At 37.7% G+C, this 17372-nt stretch overlaps 1 protein-coding gene across 3 annotated transcripts in view; it reads left to right on the forward strand.

Annotated features, from left to right (window-relative positions):
• mmel1.S (membrane metallo-endopeptidase-like 1 S homeolog) overlaps nt 1-17372 on the forward strand; it is a 118151-nt gene that overhangs the window by 70153 nt on the left and 30626 nt on the right. For all 3 annotated transcript variants that reach the window (XM_041571511.1, XM_018228013.2, XM_041571510.1), the window contains exons 4-8: nt 354-515; nt 2534-2614; nt 7037-7132; nt 8505-8623; nt 13950-14015. In XM_041571511.1, the coding sequence (XP_041427445.1) occupies nt 354-515; nt 2534-2614; nt 7037-7132; nt 8505-8623; nt 13950-14015 (524 nt within the window). The remainder of the gene's footprint in view (nt 1-353; nt 516-2533; nt 2615-7036; nt 7133-8504; nt 8624-13949; nt 14016-17372) is intronic.

Raw genomic sequence — 17372 nt, forward strand, 5'->3', positions numbered from 1 at the left:
AAGATCCAAATTACCTGTTATCTGGAAAACTCCAGGTCCCGCGCATTGTGGATAAAAGGTCCCATACCTGTATATATTTCATGCAGCAAAATATATATTGAATGCCAGTGGAGAAAATGCAATTTGCTGTATTCCGCCCTTATCTGAAAATTCACTGACAGGCACAGCATTGACCTGCCAATAAACAAACTGGGCAGATTTCAACAGGGTGCAGTGTTTTGTTTAGTTATGCTAAATGTTCTAGTGAGAAGATCTAATCAAAGGCTTGCTTTTCTATGTTTTGTTTAGTTATTCTAAATGTTCTAATGAGAAGATCTAATCAAAGGCTTGCTTTTCTTTATGTTTATATATAGCTGCAAGAATTATTGAAAACATGGATCCCACCATCGAGCCATGCACGGATTTTTACCAATATGCTTGTGGGGGTTGGTTAAACAAGCACGTTATTCCCGAAACCAGCTCAAGATATAGCATATTTGATATTCTTCGTGATGAAATGGAAATCATACTAAAGGGTAAGCCTTACCCCACCCTACTGATTTGCATAATTGAATAACTACAGTAGCACCAAGCAACTCCGTGGTTTTATGGAAGTTGTTCCTTAAAGGAGGTTTTTGAACTGTTTTAGAACAATTATATTCCAGCCTGCATACATAGAGACCACTACCAGTGTAGTTGGTAAAGTTGTTTGAAAACATACATTTGTTATACAATATTACTAGACTTGTATGAATTTCTGAACAGTTTTTTAAATATTCCCCATAGAAATAAATGCTTGCACAAACCCTTCCCTGTAATTTAACAGTCACTTGTTGCATTGATCCAGAAGCTGCAGGCGTGGGATTGGGTCAGTTGCTGACTTTCATGTATGTCAATGGGGCATTTGTCACATTACCCTGCTCCTTATGGCCCAATTCAATGATATTTGAAGCAAATTTGTTAATTTTTTAATTTGAGTTTTTTCTATATTAAATTCAGTGAAAAAAAAATTTTAAGCTATTTTTTTTTCTCGATCACTAGCATACATAAAAACTTGAATCACAAAATTTCGGGAAAAAAATGATTCCAATGCAAATCACATCCATTCCATTCGACTGGTTAAAAAAAAACTTGAAAAATAAAATAGCTTAAAGGGGACCTGTCATCCAAAGAAATATAAGAAGTAATTTTTTGGTGGTGTTACTGAAACCAAATAAAGCTTACTTACACTATATAAATTATTTAAATATTATTTCCTTCAGTCTTGGAATTCACACTCACAGAAAGCAGGCAATCACCATTTTGTAAATACTGTTATTAAGTCAAGCTTTACATTTTCCTAACATCATATTTATGCACAAGAATAAATGACCTGATGCCCATACATAGGCTACACAGTTATACACAATGAGGACAGGAGGGAAATGTGAGAGTGCAGTGACATATAGGAAGTGCAGAATGGAAAGTGAAAGTAATTGTGTGCCAGAAACATAGAGGAGGGACAGGAAATATTTGATTGACAGCTAAGATTTTTAAACACTTAATAATAGGTATGGATGCTTTATTACAATCAAAAAATATGGGTCTCGTGTTTAATTTGAAAGGGACTTTTATTACATTTTTTTAATCTGGGTGACAGGTCCACTTTAAAGGAGAACTAAACCCTAAAAATCAATATGGTTAAAAATGTTATGTTTTATATACTGAATTTATTTCACCAGCCTAAAGTTTCAGCTTGTCAATAGCAGCAATGATCCAGGACTTCAAACTTGTCACAGGGGGTCACCATCTTGGAAAGTGTCTGCGACACTCACATGCTCAGTGGGCTCTGAGCAGCTGTTGAGAAGCTTAGCTTAGGGGTGTTTGCAAATTATCAAGCAGAAAATTGGGTTTGTCTGTAATATAAGCTGATGCTACAGGGCTGTTGATTAAATTCTGAGGCCTGTTGCACTGGTTTCTGTGCTGCCATGTAGTAATTATCTGTATTAATTACAAATCAGCCTTATATTGTGACATTTCAATTCTATGTGTACTGTATATTGTGAGTGGGTCCCTAAGCTCAGTAAGTGACAGCAGCACAGAGCATGTGCAGTGAATCAGCAGAAAAGAATATGGGGAGCTACTGGGGCATCTTTGACGACACAGATCTTTACTGCTAAAGGGCTGTGGTTGCCTTGGGCAGGTACAGAAGCCCAAAACATAATGTACAACATTTCTAGCCTACTTCTTTAGTTAGGCTTTAGTTCTCCTTTTAATTTTAAAAATAAACAACTTTATACAGAAGTTTTGACATTTTTCATTCAGACATTCAAGATTTTTTTTCAATAGATAAATATCAACAATTTGAATAAGGGGCATGAGTATGTATATGCATGTGAAGTTCAGTAAGATTTTATGTAACTGTCAGATGATTATTATTATTATTATTATTATTATTATTAAGATTATAAGGGTTCTGAATTCAACCTGTGTTAGAGATAGCTAGTTTTTAAACTTTTGTTAGGATTTAGCATTCTATATTATGTAATTAACACTGGTCTGTTCTATTTCAAAGGATTGTTGGAGATGCCAGATCAGGAAGACCGTGATGCCTTCAAAAAAGCCAAACTTTTGTATAAATCTTGTATGAATGAAAGTAAGTGTATCACCTTCATACACAGCTACTAGAATTGAGGTAATTAAGGAGCCCTGTCTCACCCTGTGTTCACCTTACCCTGATCTGGAGACAGCAAAAAAAAAAAGCATTTTTACATCCCAAAGGAGAAATTTTGTTTCTTAGTTGGAGTTTAGCCTTTGATGTTGGAAAAAAATGTTTACTTTCCAATCCTCCAAGGGAAATACAACAACACACTTAAGCTAAAGAATGTCTTTAGTATCCATGACAGTAGGAATTGGTCACAGGTCACCATCTGTAGTGATAGAGTCTACCCAACAACCATTTGTATATCTGCAGGGAGAAGACACTTTATATATTTTGTTAAACATGTTGGCTGTAACATAGGTTAAATTGTAGACCATTCCTTAAATAAAGGAACGCTGCAGTGGCCACATCTGTGCTTTCTTTGTGCGTCAGAGCGATTATAGACGTTCATTTCCCAGACTTTGTTTCTTTCAATGTTTTGATCTTTTTGTACAGTTTGATAAACACATCAGAGAAGCCAATAACACTATATTTTCCTGATGTGTGTGCTGTAATTGTAGTTTGGGTACTCATCATATAAACATGCCCACCGGCTCTGCATCTAGTGCCAGATTGTAAATCCAGTACTAGGTTTAGAGTGCAGAAGCCCTGACCACCTAGCAGTGTCGGACTGGCCCGGCGGGACACCGGGAAAAAACCCGGTGGGCCCCGACCCTCGTGGGCCCCCGCCGGGCCAGGCCCCCTCCCCCGATGCTTGTTTTTTGAAAAAAAAAAAAAAAGTATCTTCGTGGATGCGCAGTGTCGCCGTGCGCGCATGCGTGCAGACGCAGCGCCGTGCGCGCATGCGTGCAGACGGAGCGCGGTGCGCACACAGAGGGGGCCATCGTGTGAGGACGACGCGTTGCAGCAGGGGGACGGGGGTCTGTAGGGGGGCCCTGGACTGGAGTCCCGGTGGGCCCCGGGCCCCCCAGTCCGACCCTGCCACCTAGCACTCTAAAGGTGGCCATACACAGGTAGATCCGCTAGATAGATATATCCGTAAATGTCGCCAAACAAGTGGATTTCTCCCTGATAAGCCCACATTGAGGTGGGCGATATCGGGCTGATCCCATCCTGGGCCCTAGGGCCCAAAGATCGGATCAGAATGGAGGCTATACGGGTGGTCAGATCGTGGGACCGCTTCAACGAACAGATGCAGCCGAGATCTGATGGTATTTTTTACCCTGCTCGATCAGCATCTGGCAACTTTTGCCCAGATATCAATCGGGGACGCCCATCGGATTGCCCCACATGGGCCAATAAGCTGCCGACTCGGTCTGTCACCAGCTTTTAAAGGGGGCCTTTACACTTGTGACTGGAGTACTAATAAATCCCCCTGTTTCTGTGTCTAAGAGACTATAGGTCTTGGAGGCAAATGTCTGTCAGAATTATCCCAATCATGTTGGGATCCAGACTTCTAGATAGAAAAGCATCTACTTGAAGAATTCAGTGAATTCTATACATGAATTTAAATACATAATAAGTGAGTCACTGCAGAAAAAAAACCAGTTACCTTAGGGTGGTGGCACATTTGGAGATTAGTTGCCAAGCGATAAGTCTTTGCTACTGCAGACGACTAATCTCCCTGAAATGCCTTCCCACCAACAAGAATGTGAATCACCAATGGGATGGCACGAACATCTCTTCATTTTGACAAGGAAACGTTGGGCGATTTCGGAAAACCGAAGCAACACGTATGCCATCCAACCAGCGATTCACCTTCTTGCCGGTGGGAATGCATTCTCTGGGAGATTAGTCGCCCACAATAAAAAAGATTTATCACTTGGCAACTAATCTCCCCGTTAACCAGAATGCTCAGGACCTGTGGTTTTCCGGATAAGGGATCTTTCTGTAATTTGGAAATTCAAAATCTAGTAAGTCTAGTAAATATCATTTAAAATTTAAATAAACCCAGTAGGATTGTTTTGCCTTCAATAAGGATGAATTACATCTTAGTTGGGATCAAGTAAAGGTACTGTTTATTATTACAGAGAAAAATGAAATAATTTTTTTTCAATTAGATTTATTTAATTTAAATGGAGTTTGTGGGAGACGGTCTTCCGATAATTTGGAATGTTTTGGGTAACCGGTTTCCAGATAATGAGTTCCATACCTATACCAGTTTTTCTTTCAGTTCCACTATGATTCTATCTAACCAGAATATAAATTTTGTTTCAAAAATGTTTCAAGCTTTATAATATAAAGGCTTATTTAATTTTAAAGGCATACTGTCATGGGAAAACATGTTTTTTCCAAAACACATCAGTTAATAGTACTGCTCCAGCAGAATTCTACACTGAAATCCATTTCAGTGTAGAGCATCCATTTTCATAAAAGAGCAAACAGATTTATTTATATTCAATTTTGAAATCTGACATGGGGCTAGACATTTTGTCAGTTTCCCAGCTGCCCCAGTCATGTGACTTGTGCCTGCACTTTAGGATGGAATTACTTTCTGGCAGGCAGTTATTTCTCCTACTCAATTTAACTGAATGTGTCTCAGTGGGACTTGGCTTTTACTATTGAGTGCTGTTCTTAGATCTATCAGGCAGCTGTTATCTTGTGTTACAGAGCTGCTATCTGGTTACCTTCCCATTGTTCTGTTGTTAGGCTGCTGGGTTGGTTGATATCACTCAAACTTGCAGTACAGCAGTGATTGAAGTTTATCAGAGCACAAGTCACATGACTGGAGGCAGCTGAGAAATTGACAATATGTCTAGCCCCATGTCAGATTTCAAAATTGAATATAAAAAAAACTGTTTGCTCTTTTGAAAAAATGGATTTCAGTGCAGAATTCTGCTGGAGCAGCACTATTAACTGATGCACTTTGAAAAAAACATGTTTTTCCATGACAGTATCCCTTTAATTTGCCTTGAAGACTTGAAGCCAGAAGTGAACAAAGTTATGTGGGATTTTTCACATTAGACAACCATGGCAAAAATGTCAAGAGCACAACCCCTCATAGTCATAAACAATGAAAATAAAAACAGCAGCGATTTATGTTGTATGCAACTTTCCACCAAGTCATTTGTTGTAGTTTAATAAACAAGGCTGAAATGTAATTTCCTGCTTGAGAGATGTTTGTTTCACATTGCTGCCAGACACCTCTTGTGACATCCAAAGCAGGATATTTCTGCCCCTGTTGTCCCCAGCAATATGTGCACAGCTACAGTAAATGATCAAGTAGACAGCACCTATACAAAGAAAGAACTTATTTTACAGTACATTAATCTTTCCAAATGAGTAAATATTACTTCCAAATTAATCAAAATGGCTAGTACAAGTATGGGACCTATTGCCCAGAATGCTTGGGACCTGGGGCTTTCTGGATAATGTGTCTTTCCGTAATTTGGATCTTCCCACCTTAATTCTACTAGAAAATCATGTAAACATTAAATAAACCCAATAGGCTGGTTTTGCTTCCAATAAGGATTAATTATATCTTAGTTTGGATCAAGTACAAGTTACTGTTTTATTATTACAGAGAAAAAGGAAATAATTTTTTAAAATTTGGATTATTTGATTATAATGGAGTCTATGGGAGACGGCCTTTCGGTAATTCGGAACTTTCAGGATAACAGGTTTCTGGGTAACGGATCCCATACCTGTAGTTAGAAACACTGATATTATTTGTAAATAACTATTAAAGGAGAAGGAAAGACCTATTTATTTGGGGGTGCCACAAGTTAGACACCCCAAGTGATTGTATATACTTACCTCACACCCCGGCCTGTGCACCTAGAAAACTGCACTGGCCCATGGTTCTTCCAGCGATCACAACGGATCGATCGGCTTCCGGCTTCTTCTTTCTTAGCGTGGGTGTGCATACACAGTAGCACGACAAGCGGAACTTTAACGAAGAAGCCGACTAAGATGTGAACTGGGGTGTGAACTAAGTATATACAATCACTTAGGGGTGCCTAACTTTTGGCATCCCCCAATTAAATAGGCCTTTCTTTCTCCTTTAATAAATCAGTCCCTCAGTATGTGTCTTCATTTTCTACACCCATTCTCTCTGTCTATGTCACATACAATACAGAAGACAAAAGTCTATTTCTGATCTATTAAACATTAGTTAGGAATTGGCCGCTGTATATAGAGTCTCTTTAATATAATGCATTTTAGAATCTGATAAATGCTCAAGTAGGAGTAATCTTTTATTATTCAGTTAAAAGTAATCAATAAAATATTCCCAGTACATGTGACTATTTCAATTGTGTTCATCTTTGTATGTTTAAAGTTTTGGACCTTATCCTATTATGTTTTCTCACCTACTGGACCATTAATATACGCAATTAATTAATTAAGCTAGAACACTGTACATATTTGCACAGAAAGTAGGCTTCATTTACTTAACGGATGTTTGTTCTTTGTTAGCCTTGATTGAGCAGAGAGATTCATTACCACTGTTAGAACTTTTGACTACAGTTGGAGAGTGGCCAGTTGCTTCTACAGACTGGAACAGTACCAAAGGTAACAGCTCTATTCAGCTTCCCTAAAACCACAACAAGTCATGCAAAGGCTATCAGTAATAAGTAGTGATGGGCGAATTTATTCGCCAGGCGCGAATTCGCAGCGAATTTGCGCGATTCGCCGCCAGCGAATAAATTCACGAAATGACCGTGAAAATTCACAGCAAAAATTCGCTGGCGTAAAAAATTTTTTTTTCGAAAAAACAGACGCTGGCGGCAAAAACGGGCGTCAAAAAAACGGGCGCGAGCGTCAAAAAAACGGGCGCTGGCATCGCAAACGAGACGCCGGCACCGTTTCGCTAATTTTTCGCCGTTTCGCGAATTTCGCACAAAATTTGCGAACGGCGCATATTCGCCCATCACTAGTAATAAGAGAATAAAGTCAAATCAGATTGGATATCTTCTGGGATTGTTGTAAATTAATACTCTGTGGCATGTCCTAAAGTGCACTTATGGAGCTATTAAGGAACTTGCAAAATTTGGACTGGTCTAGTTTTACATACTAGCCAATCAGATGTTTGCTTTCATTATTTAACCTATGTTAAACCATTAAAAACTTACCACTGGTTCACATGGCTGGTTCACATGGCTTATTGGATCTGGGGAAAATGTTTGATTATTATACTGCATAATTCACGTCAAAGTCATCCCATATTTTGCCAGGCCTACGCTCAATTTTCATCTGATTCATTAAGAATTCTATTGCTTCATTATACATTTTACACAGGGACTAAGTTTTACCTGCAACTTACTTGCTGCTTTCAAGGTTAAAAATCCCAAACATGGCTGCCCTTTTATTAGACACCAGTGGGATCACCTGACTATAGCTGGGAAGGGTGGGAGCTACAACATGGAGCTGGTCACTGCTCCTGTATAACTATAACAAACAAGGGAAAGTTTTAATCTTGAAAGCAGCAAGTAAGTTGCAGGTAAAACGTAGTCCCTGTGTAAAATGTATAATGAAGCAATAGAATTCTTAATGAATCAGATGAAAATTAAGCGTAGGACTGGCCAGATATGGGATGACTTTGACGTAGTTGGCCAGCTTAAATATATTGCAATATATGGACAAACAATCCCTGTTTTGTTTAAAGGGTAAGGCATTTTTAGTAGCAGTGTGCACAAAATATCTCAATGTCTTATATATATTGATAATGGGTTGAGTGCAGAGAACCTCTTGTATTAGTATATATATTATGTCCCCTGATTTAATTTTTTTTGTGGTCCCACCAATATATAATGTGTCTCCGTGATTTGACATTTTCCCAGAGTTCATATGATTATTTTTCCTGGCCCCCTAAAAAGCCTATAATGGGAGTTGGACTGTATACGCTTACTTAATAATCTTTTCTTTTTTAATATTTGTTTAATAGAAAGTCATTGGAGCTTGGAGGAAAAACTTTCACTTTTGAACTACAGATTGAACAAACGAGTTCTCGTTGACATATTCGTGTGGAATGATGACCGGGAATCCAGCAAGCATATAATTTATGTATGACACATATACTTATTATCAACGCTTTACTATTTAATAGATATTTACAAACACACAAATTTTATCTTTGCTGAAAAAGAGGAAATAGCAGCATACATTGTTTGAATACATTATATTTAACGCTGTAATGGGTAGAATACCTATGAGTTTCCCTTTGCACACCCATTCCATCTATAAATGCCCTATATGTGCCTACTTAAAGATTGAATGACCAACACTGGCCACTGAGGCTCCTCTTTACTTCCACTTCTACTGATGTACCAATAACTGGTCAATAAACCAACCCATATCAATATAACATAGATATTGATTGGATCTGCATGTCACCATACACATACTGTAACAACAAATAAATAACATGTTATTGGTATAGGTATAGCCAGCTTACAGTGAAATACACACATTATTTTAAAGCACTAAGAAGATGCAAAACAGCAGGTAGGTGCCTATGTGCTGAGTAGCGAGGATAATGCAGGATCAGGGCTTGATGACAAGAAGATGACATTATGAATAAAGATTATTTTTTGAAGAAGCAGAAAACAGAGTAGCAATAGAATGTAAGACAACAAAATAACAAGTCCTCTTACCAGGTCAGTGGTTAGATGCAGGTGGCTAGCAAGTGAAGTCCATTAACAGCCCGAAGGTGTGGACAGGCAGCAAACAAGGGAAGTCCGGTAGGCAGGCCAAAGTCAGGGGTATGTTGCAGACAAAGGATATTCCCGAAAACAGGCCGAAGTCAGTACCATGAGATCAATCGAAAACAGGCAGGGATCAGGAACAAGGACACAGGAACAAGGCTTGGAGTTATATTTATCAAAGAGTGAACTTAGAGATCACCACAGTTCTCAAGTGTGAAATCCCGCCTCTCTCCATTCATTTCTATAGGATTTTTAAAGACATATTTATCAAAGGGTGAACTGTCACTTTCACCCATTGATAAATACGCTTAAAAATCCCATAGAAATTAATGGAGAGTGGCGGAATTTCACACTAGTGGACTGTGGTGATCTCTAACTTCACTCTTTGATAAATATACCCCATGGATGCAGAGTTCAGGAACCAGGAATCAAAGGGGAACCAGGCAGGGAACAAGCAGGAACAACAAAGTAAAACAGGAACCAGGCAGGGAACAAGCAGGAACAACGGAGTAATGGTCTGGATCTGGCTCGTGGGCTTCAAAGATTGGGCAACTTTTAATCTTTCTTCATAGTGTCATCTGCTTGTCATCAAGCCCCAATCCTGCATTACCTTCGTTACTCAGCACATAGGCTCCTACCTGCCAGCCACACACGTGTGCGGCCTCACCTGACAGAATGATCAAGCAACTGGGAGTTGCAGGGAGCAGGCTTTTAAAGGCCCCTGATTGCTTGATCAATAACGGATGAGTTATGCAAACTAGTCCCTACAAGAGCTAGATGCTTCCAGTGGCTCACTGGGGTAATTCATGTGAATAGAAGCACAGTGACCGTGAGTTTGATTAAAACCACCTTTATAAATATAGCCTATAAAGAAATAATTTCTTTATGCTCAATGTCAGGGAATAACATCTTGTACCAGCATGCAGCAGCCTTATGTAGTACCATGTCTAGTAACCTGTACCATTGTAGTGGCTTGAATTTAGTGTAATGCAATGAATCAGTATTGAAAATGATGATACAAATATGTCTGTCATTTATAGTATTTTCCTCTGTAATGCGTTCAGTGATTTTATCAAATCTCCAAAGCTACTAAAGGAATGGGGGTACATAATCAGGACTTAAAGCACCATATTCATGGCTTTTTTTAGATCTCATCCCATTAATCTTTGAGGTACCCTTTCAACCATGCATGAGAAGAAGTGGAGACATTTATTACATAACTGAGCTCCTCCTTTGCACAGCATTCCTATTACATTGTCAACTAATAAATAGCAAAGATCAGCAGAACGTTGTACTGTTTTGGCAATCCCTTGTCAGACTCAGAAAGGAAAAATGGCTACAAATCTGGATTCATGTTGACCCCTTTCATCTGGAACATTTGTACATCTTATGGGAACTCCTGCAAATAGTTTCTTGTAAGATCTTCTTTCCTTATGTTCCTGCTTACTTGCACTGCTGCCTGGGAGTTTCTTGCATAGCTCTCTGTTAGGTATGGGTATAATGTTTGTAGCTTTATTTCAGGGATCTGAGCCTGCGGTGCTTAGGCTTTTATCCCTGCCCTATACATACATGTTCAAATGATTGGCAGAATAGCTTAGCTCATGTTCAATATACTCCTTTCATTCATGTTGTCAGCTACAAACCACATTACACACATATACATCTGGTGATGGGGCACAACAAGGAGCAAAAACGGATACTTTTTATGGTTAATATAATATTTTTCTTGCTCCATTAGGGAGCCATGGGAGTTTTTTAAACATTGCCATCTGTATTTCAATTCCTTACAATAACAATTGCCTTGAAAAGAAGGCAAGAAAACTCACATTTCAGTATTTGCCTATAATTAGAGTTTAAAGAAGTGTTTTTTGAGGTTTACTAAAATCCCTGGATGTATGTATTAATTTGAATGTAATTCCATCTGACTGCTCTGACCCTAAAGAATAATAATACTAAAGTTATTATGCCTAAGCACAAGTCTGCTAAAAACACCCATACTGGGTATACCCAAAGATTTGCTTCTGTAAATGAACAAATTGTTTCTCCTACTGCATGTTAATGTTCATCCATGCTGAAGCAATATGTAATTTGTCAAAATGTACATTTCTATCCTTGTGGACTTTAAAGGGCCAAAAGAAAAAAATACTTTAGGAACAACCCCATAGAAAAAAAACTTACCGTTATATTATTATATTATTAAAGAAGTAGGTTTAGGGTTTTTGACTGGTTCCTTCGACCTACATAAATTAAGTTACATAGTTACATAGTTAAATCGGGTTGAAAAAAGACATCAAGTCCATCAAATTTTCAACCCCTCCAAATGAAAACCCAGCATCCATACACACACCCCTCCATACTCTCAGATAAACTATATATACCCATATCTATTCTAACTATAGAGTTTAGTATCACAATAGCCTTTGATATTATGTCTGTCCATGAAATCAACCAAGCCCTTCTTAAAGGCATTAACTGAATCAGCATCACAACATCACCCGGCAGTGCATTCCACAACCTTACTGTCCTGACTGTGAAGAACCACCTACGTTGCTTCAAATGAAAGTTCTTTTCTTCTAGTCTGAAGGGGTGGCCTCTGGTACGGTGATCCACTTTATGGGTAAAAAGGTCCCCTGCTATTTGTCTATAATGTCCTCTAATGTACTTGTAAAGTGTAATCATGTCCCCTCGCAAGCGCCTTTTTTCCAGAGAAAACAACCCCAACCTTGACAGTCTACCCTCATAATTTAAGTCTTCCATCCCTCTAACCAGTTTAGTTGCACTTAGTCTCTGTACTCTCTCCAGCTCATTTATATCCCTCTTAAGGACTGGAGTCCAAAACTGCACTGCATACTCCAGATGAGGCCTCACCAAGGACCTATAAAGAGGCATAATTATGTTGCCTTATTGCCTTTATTGTCCTCCTTGTACCTTATAATTGATTCGGCTGTACCAGCTAACTTGAAAGCCTTAAATGCACGTCTTTTCTTACCCACCTCAATACCAACACTTGTATTGAACCAAAAAGGTTTTGCTTTGCAATGACATTCCTTGCTTACAAGGGGAATATACTGACATGTATATTTATTAAGCAGCATTTTAAAGACTTCCCATTTTTGTTCTGTGTTTAACCCTGTGAAAAGCATTTCCCACTTAATATGTTGCAGAGATGCCCTTATACTGTCAAAGTTTGCACGTCTGAAATTTAGTGTTTTAGTTACTCCCTTATAGAATTGCTTCTGCAACAGAATCTCAAAGGAGACCATGTTATGATCACTATTCCCTAAATGCTCACCCACACAAATGTTAGAGATGAGTTCAGTATTATTAGTTATAACAAGGTCTATCAGTCAGTATATCAGTTCAGACATAGATCTTCCCTCTACAAGAGCTGCATTGTCTCAGAGTTAGTACAGCAGCCGCCTTCTGTCCCAGGTGACTTCCCTTTGACTTAAATGGGAGGTGTAACAAATTGCCTGCAAAGGAGGTTTCCATGCAAGAATTGCCCATGAAGAGTGACCTGCTTCCCTTTAGAATGATCCACAGCCAGTAGCAGTATCCTAATTGCTGCTGCAGGCAGTGGATCCATGTAAAGTAAAGGGCACAGTGTCCTTTAGTCTGCAACACACTTTTAAAGAGAAACCATTGTGAAAATGAAAATTTAATATAAGCTTCATCATATTTAAATAAGAAACTTTCTATAATCAGTTAAAAGTTCTGTATTGTTTCTGAAATAATTAAGTTTATCTTCACATCTTCACTCTCAGCATCTGTTTCTCTTCATTCTGTCTTCTGGAGTTGGGTTGCCATTGACTGTTAGATCCAATATATCTATTGGGGGTGGGCTTCCTTTCCTAGCAGATAAGCAGAGAACCTAAGCTGGTTAGGGTGAGACTGGCTTGAGCTTACTCAGATAACTGACTCCAACACAAACAAAACTGCACAAAACAACTGACTTTGGTACAAATCCTACATGTAGAGAAAAATTATTTCCAGTGATTTTAAATCAGTGAGCTATAATACATCTTCTATACATAATGAGCCCCCCAAAGGCTGCACTGGACCTAACTGTCATTCATAATCAGACTCCCAACCAGGATTGGACTGGGATTCAAAAAAGGCCCCAGCATTTCAAGTACACAGAGTCCCAAACAGCCCTCCCCAAGCCCAATAAATTGCTAAAATCTATGGCATCATACAGCAGTACCTTTGGCATTTGCCAGAACCCACAGATTGCCAGTATGGGCCTGTTTCCCACTCCTGCATGAACACAAAATGAAGATAGATAGATGCCGAGAGGAGGAGAGTGAAGAGTAATTTGATTATTCCAGAAGCAGGTCAGAATTTGTAAATTATCATATTTTCTATATAGTTTCTTATTTTTGTACGGTGAAGCTTATTTTAAATTTTCATTTTCATGATTGTTCCCCTTTAAGTTTTAAATGACTTATTTCCATTAAAACAAATTATTGGATTTTATATGAATTTAAGGAAATATAAATTGGTGCTGATATGAATGCAGAATACATCTGCTTATACATTTACAATACAGATTCTTAAAATATGATAATGTGCATTGTGTATTTAGACCTTTCTCTATACTTGTCATCCTCATCTTAAAACACGTTTTGATTAAAACCAGTCACATGCTGCCATAAATCATTTTGAACAAATTGTTCTTCATTCAGATTGATCAACCAAGCCTTGGAATGCCTTCCCGTGACTACTATTTCAATAAAGGAAATTATCAGCGGGTAAGTAACATTCTTCCCTAAAGATGAACAGGGTATTTTCACTAATGTCCAGTTTAGTGATTTGTTGTGATACTCAGCTTATCTTTGTTCCTCTATAGCAGGGGTCCCCAACCATTTTTTATCCATGAGCCACATTCAGGTGATAATCCAAAAAAGTCACAGGTTTTCGGCGACAAATCCAAAAAATTTGTACAATTCGGATTTTTTCACTATTTTATCAAGTCTTTTATTGCACAAGAAGTTTTTGCGAAAATGTATTGATAAATAGAGGGGGGAAAGTCCATGTGAATTTTTTGTCATGAGCAAACTTCTGGCTACTTTGGAAAGTAGCGGTGCTGTTTATGTTTTTCCCAGTAGAAATTTGCTTTTTAGCTGCTGGGGAAGAAATCAGAGTAGTCTGTGCTAAAGAAGTTTAAATGGTTTGTTCATCTTAAAATTATCTTTTAGTATTATGTACAGAGTGATATTCTGAAACAATTTGCAATATTTTAAATTTTTTATTATTTGTGGATTTTGAGTTATTTAGCTTTTTATTCAGCAGCTCTCCAGTTTGCAATTTCAGCAATCCAGTTGCTAGGGTCCAAATTACCCTAGCAACCATGCATTGTTTTGAATAAGAGATTGGAATATGAATAGGAGAGGCCTGAATAGAAAGACGAGTAATAAAAAGTAACAATATATTTGTAGACTTACAGAGCATCGTTTTTTTAGATGGAGTCATTGACCCCCATTTGAAAGCTGCAAAGAGTCAAATGAAGGCAAATCATTCAAAAACTATAAAAAAAAAGAAAACATGAAGGACAATTGAAAAGTTGCTTAGCCATTCTGTAATATATTAAAAGTTAACTTAAAGGTGAACCATCCCTTTAATTGTGAAGCAATTAATCTCCTAATTTGTCATTGCAGGTGAACAATACCATTGAACATTTGTAATGAATATATATTTGAAAGTGGCTTAGAATTTGAATTAAAAATTAAAATTAAATTAAAAAATAATCAGTTTATTGTAGTGAACGCCCATAAAGTTATCGGTAAATGTAATTACTATTGAAAGTAGTATCTGTCTGTGCTTTGCAATTCTCTCCACTGGTTCTTGCTAACGATTCGAACGATTTTAAGTGATCAATCGAAGGATTTTTCTTCAATCAAAAAAACCTTAGAAAAGTGCTGGGGAAGGTCCCCATAGGCTAACATTGTACCTCGGTAAGTTTAAACTGCCGAAGTATGTAGTTAAAGTTTTTTTTAAAGAGACAGTACTTCGACTATTGAATCGTCGAATAGTCAAACGATTTTTAGTTCAAATCGTCGAAGGTCCTAGTAGCCTATTCGATGGTCGAAGTATCCAAAAAATAAAATCCTTCACTCGAGCTTAGTAAATGTGCCCCTATTTGTCGAATTGATTCATCTATGAGCCTGCAAGGTATTGTGGGAAATGGAGTCTTGGTTGGAGGAGAGTTGAATACTGCAGCATGGTCTCAGCAGGACATGTAGTCAGATCCACTGTAGGAGGGAATAGCAAGAGGCAGACTAACACCACTTTCATAGCAACAAAAATCATAAACATTTGGGTTATTGGGTTATTTATCAAAATCCAGATTTTTTAGATTTTTCAAATAAAAAAAGTTAGACCAAACTGGAATCCACAATTTGCCCTTATTTATCAATTAAAAGAATTAAGACTCTAGGATTGAAAATATAAAATTTTCTGATTATGCAAAATTGTATATTTAGCTTACCCAAGCAGTTTTTCCAATTAACAAACCTGCAGTGTCCATCTGGCATGCTTAGATTGCTGAGATGGCCTTTGTTTCCTTTCTAAATAAAGGAACAAACATTGACTTTTTCATGGCAGCAATATTTTAAAAAAATTGTTTGTGCCTAAAGGGGGACTACAGTCATTAATATAAATTACAGCAGTCCTGAAATACAACCGCTCGACTTCTGAGGCTTCTGATGGAAGCCATGTGCATTGCACAACTGTGGGTTTTTGGAGATGAAATATAGGCTTCTAGAAGGTAAAACATTGCATTGCATTCAAAAGGAATCTTAAATGAGTCAGCAGATCTAAGGATTCAGAGCAGAGACGTGACATTAAAGGGATTCTGTCATGATTTTTATGGTGTAGTTTTTATTTCTAAATTACACTGTTTACACTGCAAATAATTCACTCTTCTATTTAAAATTTAATCACTGATCCAGCAAGTGTATTTTTTTTAGTTGTAATATTGGTGTGTAGGCGCCATCTCAGGTCATTTTGCCTGGTCAGGTGCTTTCAGAAAGAGCCAGCACTTTAGGATGGAACTGCTTTCTGGCAGGCTATTGTTTCTCCTACTCAATGTAACTGAATGTGTCTCAGTGGGACCTGGATTTTACTATTAAGTGCTGTTCTTAGATCTACCAGGCAGCTGTTATCTTGTGTTAGGGAGCTGCTATCTGATTAGAAGAAAAGGATAGAAAGTACCCCGTATATTCCTAGATAAATAATAATAAAGCCCTAAGGTTAACTTGCAATCCTTCAAATCAATTTTAAATGAATTGTTCTATAATGAACGCCAAATCAATATAAACAAAATCGATTCTATTACATAAATTATATGATAATTCAATAAATAATAAAGTGCTAAGAGCCTAGTAATGAGTTATTATCTCCATTGATTAATTCACCCTGTTATTCCTTGAAGGTTATTAGAAACGAAATAAGAAAAAGTGATTCCTTGATAGAAAAAAAGTGCAAGCGCTTCCAAAAACAAGGAGAATTAATCTATCCTTGATATTGATATTTAATAAATATAAAGTGTCAGGTGCCTCAATTGATTAATTCAAAATTCCTATAATTCATCAGAATATGCCATACGAATGATATAGATGATCAGATAAAAGTTAAAAGGGTAATTAATTTCCTGGAGCGCTTGAATTCATTGAAATAGATGGAAGAAAGAAATTATAGATGGTGGAGCTGTCCCAAGATTCCTGTCTCAATGTTTTCTATCTCAGGGACACCACAAAGTAAAGGCAGTCAAAGTATACTGGACTGTAGTCGTAATATTATTTTAAGCTGTCTGATGGAGAGCTATCTAAACGATAAGACTACAATTCCAGCAAACCTTTAGGAATGTTGTTAAGAAAAGGAGAAAGGGTAATGAATTCCAATGCCCCCCAAAAATAAGAGAAGACCCCTAAGGTACTTCACCAGATAGCAAGTTGCCCCAATTTCTATAGGAAGCAAAAGCAGGAAAACTATCTGGTTACCTTGCCATCATTCTGTTGTTAGGCTGCTGGGGGGGTGATATCACTCCAACTTGCAGTACAACAGTAAAGAGTGACTGAAGTTTATTAGAGCACAAGTCACATGACTGG

Source organism: Xenopus laevis, chromosome 7S, assembly GCF_017654675.1.
Source record: "Xenopus laevis strain J_2021 chromosome 7S, Xenopus_laevis_v10.1, whole genome shotgun sequence".
NCBI classification, from domain to species: Eukaryota; Metazoa; Chordata; class Amphibia; order Anura; family Pipidae; genus Xenopus; species Xenopus laevis.